The 5,761-nt window shown below is 35.0% G+C and overlaps 1 protein-coding gene across 1 annotated transcript; it reads left to right on the top strand.

The window, feature by feature from the left end:
- Window positions 1-1,775: 1,775 nt before the first annotated feature.
- On the top strand, window positions 1,776-3,887 carry LOC115964343 (bidirectional sugar transporter SWEET5; the record flags this gene model as incomplete). Its single annotated transcript, XM_031083678.1, has 4 exons — window positions 1,776-2,003; window positions 2,618-2,779; window positions 3,197-3,316; window positions 3,783-3,887. Coding segments are annotated over 4 exons (615 nt in total), but the record flags the coding sequence as incomplete, so codon positions are not given.
- Window positions 3,888-5,761: the final 1,874 nt, after the last annotated feature.

Genomic DNA, 5,761 nt, shown 5'->3' with positions numbered 1-5,761 from the left:
CTTTAAAAGATTGGCTGCTAACTTCCATTGGGTTGGTATGAAGCGTGATGTTCAACACTACATTCAGCGATGTGATGTTTGTCAACGTAACAAGCACGATACGATGACACTGGCTGGTTTATTACAACCGTTACCAATTCCGAACCGGCTTTGGGAAGATGTGTTAATGGATTTCATTGAAGGGCTTCCGACGTCTAGCGGCTTCTCTGTCATCTTGGTAGTGGTGGATCAACTATCCAAATATGGCCATTTTTTCTCTCTTAAGCATCCTTATTCAGTAAAGGTGGTGGCTGAGACTTTTGTCAAAGAAGTGGTGCGGTTTCACGGCATGCCGCGATCCATAGTTTCTAACTGGGATCCTGTCTTTACTAGTCGATTTTGGTCGGAATTCTCTCGCCTACAAGGTTTTGAATAGTGTATGAGCTCAGCTTACCATCCTTAAACGGATGGTCAGATAGAAGTCCTCAATCGTTGCTTAGAGACTTACCTACGTTGCTTTGCAAGTTCCAAGCAAAAACAGTGGCTCCAGTGGCTACCATGGGTGAAGTATTGGTACAACACGAGCTATCATACTGCCACTCACATGACTCCCTTTGAAGCTGTTTATGGTCGACCCCTGCAACCATTCATTCTTATGAGCATGGTGACACAATGGTGGCACAGGTCGAGCAATCCTTGCGAAGCTGAGATGAGATTCTCCAATTATTGAAAGAAAGTTTGGTTACAGCCCAACACAGGATGAAAATAAATGCAGATCGTAACCGCCGTGAATTGGATTTTGCCACTAGTGACTTTGTATATCTACGGTTGCAGCCATTCCGACAATTGTCTATGCGAACCTGAGGAAATATGAAGTTATCCCCACGTTTCTACGAACCTTACCAGGTGGTGGAACGTTTGGGAAAGGTGGCCTACCGATTAGCACTTCCAACCGATTCTCGGATTCATCCTGTCTTCCACGTCTCACAGTTGAAGAAACAATTGGGACACTTAGACCGAGCGGCGCAAGAGCTTCCTAAGGTGCAAGACGATGGCAAGCTACTGTTGGAACCCGCTGCGATTTTGGATTATCGCTGGAGCAAGGCAAGGAAGAAAGTCCTTCAGGAAGCACTAATGCATTGGACAGGAACAGCAAGTGAAGACGCCACATGGGAATTGCTTCTAGAATTACAGCAACAGTTTCCCCATTTGAATCTTGAGGACAAGATTCGTTCTCTAGAGGGTGGGAATGTTATGACCCATGGACACGTGGAGTTGGAAGGAGTTGCTGAGTCAGACAGTGGCTAAGTTATTGGGATCAAGATATTGCCTCACGTAGTAGCTATCATTAATTCAGTTGTGTTAGGATAATGTGTATTTGAATTTGATTGATAATTGAATTAAGTTGTTGTTAGGATGGAGTCTATCTTGTGATAGAACTCTAGCTGATAAGATTAGGAGTTATCTTGTTAATTTGAATTCTAGTTCAGTGTATTTAAGCATCAAGATGAATAAAATGAGGCAAGCAGAATTTAACCCAATTATTCTTTTCTTCCTTCATCTCTAGGAGGGTAGTTGCCTCGAATACGACTAATTTATCTAATCAACTGCAATTCACTGCATTATACTTCCTATTTGCTCAAGGAATTCATTCATTCATCTAAAAAGAACATAAACAACATCATTATTTTAACTATCTTTAATTCCATCTTTTCTCTTTGCAGGAAATGTCATCTCTCTCTCTCTCTCTCATTGATTGTTCCATGAACTTACAAATAGTCTTAGGTAAATAATGGATAAATTGCAGCCCAACATTTATCAAAATACACAAGGCAAAAGCAGTGGAAAGCTTTAAGCCTGATCCTTATGTAACAGCAGTACTCAGTTGCGCAATGTGGTGTTTCTATGGAATGCCCTTCGTCCATCCAGATAGCCTTCTTGTCATTACAATCAATGGCTTTGGGTTCATAATCGAAATCATCTATATCACCATCTTCTTCTTCTACTCTCCCTGGTCAAAGCGTGTGTGTAAAAATAAATAAATAAATGTCATATATACTCTAAACATTCAAAATTAAGGTTTATGTGCTTAGCATTTTTGAAGTTGCCATGTGATGTGTATATGGTTTCTCCATGTAAGCTATCTCATATACTATGCTGTGTAATCGAGGTTTGTTGCATGTGATTCATTATCTAAATGACAAAGTTTAGTTATAAAATTAGTTACAGCCTAAAACTATAACCTTACTCAATATTATTAATATTATGACATATTACAAAAATTTAACAATTGGATTGCATGTTCTTTAAGCTCTTAATACATATGTCAAATTTTGTGTCAATCAGATTTTATTTACTATAAGATTTATAAGATTATATTTTATGCATTATTTTAAACTACAAAAACTTACAATTTAAATAATTTATTGATGACATAGTTATTGATCTTTAATTTTCTAGAAATTTTGCAAGCATAGAGGATATAAGAAAATAATGTAATCCAATGGTTGATTTGTCAAAATTCACATCCAATAAAAAGATATTGAGTAAGGTTGTGACCTTAGGCTACAACTAATTTTATAGCTAAATTTTGTCCTTATCTAAACACATTTTTATTTTGTTATATTTGCAATTTCAGCGGAAGATCATCATTGCTCTTGTGATTGAAACCATCTTCTTTGTCCTCGTAGTTGTTCTTACCCTGAAACTTTTCCATGTAACAAAAGATAGATCCACCATTGTCGGGGTATTGAGCATTATCCTCAATATATTAATGTATGCTTCATCCCTAACTGTCATGGTATGTATATTGTTTCCTCAGTTGCAAAACTTAAGTATTGTTATTTATATGTTGTTTTTTATTTTCAGTTAAACTCAACTATGTGGCTGAATTGCATTGTATATATTGTATTAATTACTCGGCACAATTATATGGTTGAATTCTATTAGGAAGTTTAAGATACAAAAACTAACAAAATCATACATGTGGGCTCTAATTAGTTCAACTAGTAAAATTTTTAATGGTTGAATAAGAGATTTGGAGTTCAATCTCCACATACACTAAAAACTAATTAATATCTTAGTCTGATGATAAAGAGCTATTATCAAGATCGGACACCTAAAATTTACACAGAAATATTTGTACTTTAATTATTGGTAATTATATTTGGGATTTGTTGATGAAAATTTGCAACATTTTTTTTTCTTCTTTTGGCAGGGTAGGGTAATTAGAACAAAGAGTGTGAAGTACATGCGATTCTTTATCTCACTCGCCTACTTCTGCAATGGAGTAATTTGGGTGATCTATGCGATCCTCAAATTCGATGTCTTCATCTTGGTAACTCCATAGACTAAGTATGCGTTTAAGATTACGTATTTCTTTGCTTATTTAGTTATAAAAAATATTACTGCATTATTGAATTTAATCTAGTGTGGTACAGTGTTAATTTATTACTTATCCAAAAAAGAAAGTAGTGGTGTTTTAGTAATGGAACATCACATTCTTTTGCTATAATCCGTAGAGTTTAGAGAATATGAGAGCAAAAAAAATATATCTATCTTGCTTGAGACTATTTGTTTTGTTTTAATAAGATGGATTTTTGTGTTTTCTAATTATAATTTTCTAGTTTTAGACTACATGTTTACAAAACTAATATGTTTTCTTGGTGAATATTTCCAATTATAATGAAAGGCTTTATGTACTATCAATTGCTAACGAGTTTTCAAAGGCTTTGAGCACCATTAGCATACAATTAAAACTAACTTCTTTTCTTTCTTTTTTTCCAAATTTATATTTTTGCTAGGTTCCCAATAGCTGTGGAGCGGTTCTAGGTTTGATGCAGCTCATTTTATATGCAAGCTACTACAAGTCGACCCAATGGGACTCAACACTACGTGAGCTTTGTTAGGCTCTAAATGTTTAGAACAATTGACAAATCATGAACACAAACTTGTCTAGATATAGATCTTAGAGTCTATTGGTTTTATTAGACAATACTCAAGGTGATTCAAGTCAAAATTCAAGAACATACAAGCTACAGGAAGAAGATTTCATAATCTGTTTGATTCAATCGATCGAAAGACAGGCTCGATCGATCGAAAGTCGTATCTGCAGAATTTTAATTAAGCCCAAACAGCAGTTCAAGCCCATTTAGGATTAGGGTTTCTAATCTACTTCTCCCAGTATATAAAGGAAACCCTAAGCACATTTTTATGTGGATTTACAGAGAGAAAAGAGTGTGCCTCTTTTGTATTTAGGGTTTTGTTCCTAAAAAACCCTCTTATGTCTTCTACCGGTGCTATTCCTTGAAGAATCTCAAGATCCGGTATTGTAGAAGTTGCTGCCTTCTCTTGTCATCAAAGGTGTTGATGATCTAAACCTTCAAGGGTGGTCTTGAGTCACAAATAAGAGAATTTGTGTTGCTAAACCTTTGAGTGGGATCTCAAAGTCACAAACGGGGGTGTTTGTGTTTTGCAAAGGCCAAAGAAAGAAGGAGTCCGTGGATTCGGAGCTTGCAGGTGGTCGTGTTAGTAAGTTCTACTGGTAGGTAGCAATAAGAAGTCGAGTGTGGGGGCTTATAAGTCTTGTTGTATGAATTTCGATTCTTTCTAGTGGATTTGTTTTTTACCTTAAGGATAGCTTGGTTAAATTCTCCCCAGGTTTTTTACCGGTTTGGTTTTCCTGAGTTATCATATCGTTGTGTTTTTATTTTCCGCTGCAATACATTGATATGATATATTTGTATTAACCTAGATTTGTTAATTTGACTAAGTAATCACTTGGCTAATTACCTAGGTTAATCTGATTGTGGTTTTAAGGGGTCTAAAAACTATCAAGCTTCAATTGGGAAATGCATAAACCATAACACTGCTAATTCTTGTTAAATTTTTGGACCTGCACTCACTTTTTTTCATGTGCATGGATGTGATTTTACACTCCTTCAAATCAGAGAAAAAGATCCACACCAAAAAATATATATGGTGGGTCTCTAACAGGGGCAGAGCCAAGGGAGGACGAGAGGGGGCAAGTGCCCACCGACCTCCCCAAAAACTCCCATACATTAACCATCCATAATAGGAAATTTTTTATGAAAAATTAAAAAAGTTGTGAAATCGGTTAGTTACTTTTGCATTTTTTCTGTAAAATAATTCTCAAAATTTTTTACTAACATATTCCCTTAGGACTTACGTTAGTAAAACCCTACTTATAAAGCTTTGTCTGTATAAGTACATAGCACATTTTCTTCTTTTTCCAATGAAAACAAAGTTCAATGGCCCCACATAAGACTAAAAGTATTGTCTTTTGTTGTGAAATTTTAAAGTACTCGCAAGTGCACGAACCGTACCAAAGTATAATTTGACAAGAACGAGATTGAACCCACAGGGACTTGAATGAATATAGGAAAATTAACCTTAACCAAACTAATCCTAATCTATTTTAATAAAAATTGGTTGTTTTGAAATTAAATAAACTAAGCAAATAATTAAACTAAGCAAAGATATAAAATAAAGCAGTAAAGAGATTAAACAATCCAGAGAAAGGAATTAACGTTTTGGAATCCGCCTTGTTAATTCATATCAGAATATATTCATGCTCATTAATTTTTCCCAACCCACTGCATGATAATCTAGAAATCAATCTTGCTATTATGGAAAATATTATCATTAAAACTTATGTTTAAAAATCTAAAGCATATTCTTCTTTGCTTCCAAGGTATAAAATTAAATCATCAATTGTATCCATTGATAAACAAATCACACAAGATATCCAATTTTAAAATCA

The sequence above is a fragment of the Quercus lobata genome, chromosome 10 (genome assembly GCF_001633185.2).
Source record: "Quercus lobata isolate SW786 chromosome 10, ValleyOak3.0 Primary Assembly, whole genome shotgun sequence".
NCBI classification, from domain to species: Eukaryota; Viridiplantae; Streptophyta; class Magnoliopsida; order Fagales; family Fagaceae; genus Quercus; species Quercus lobata.
The sequence above is the reverse complement of the archived record's forward strand: the minus strand, read 5'-3'. Positions and strand labels throughout refer to the sequence as shown.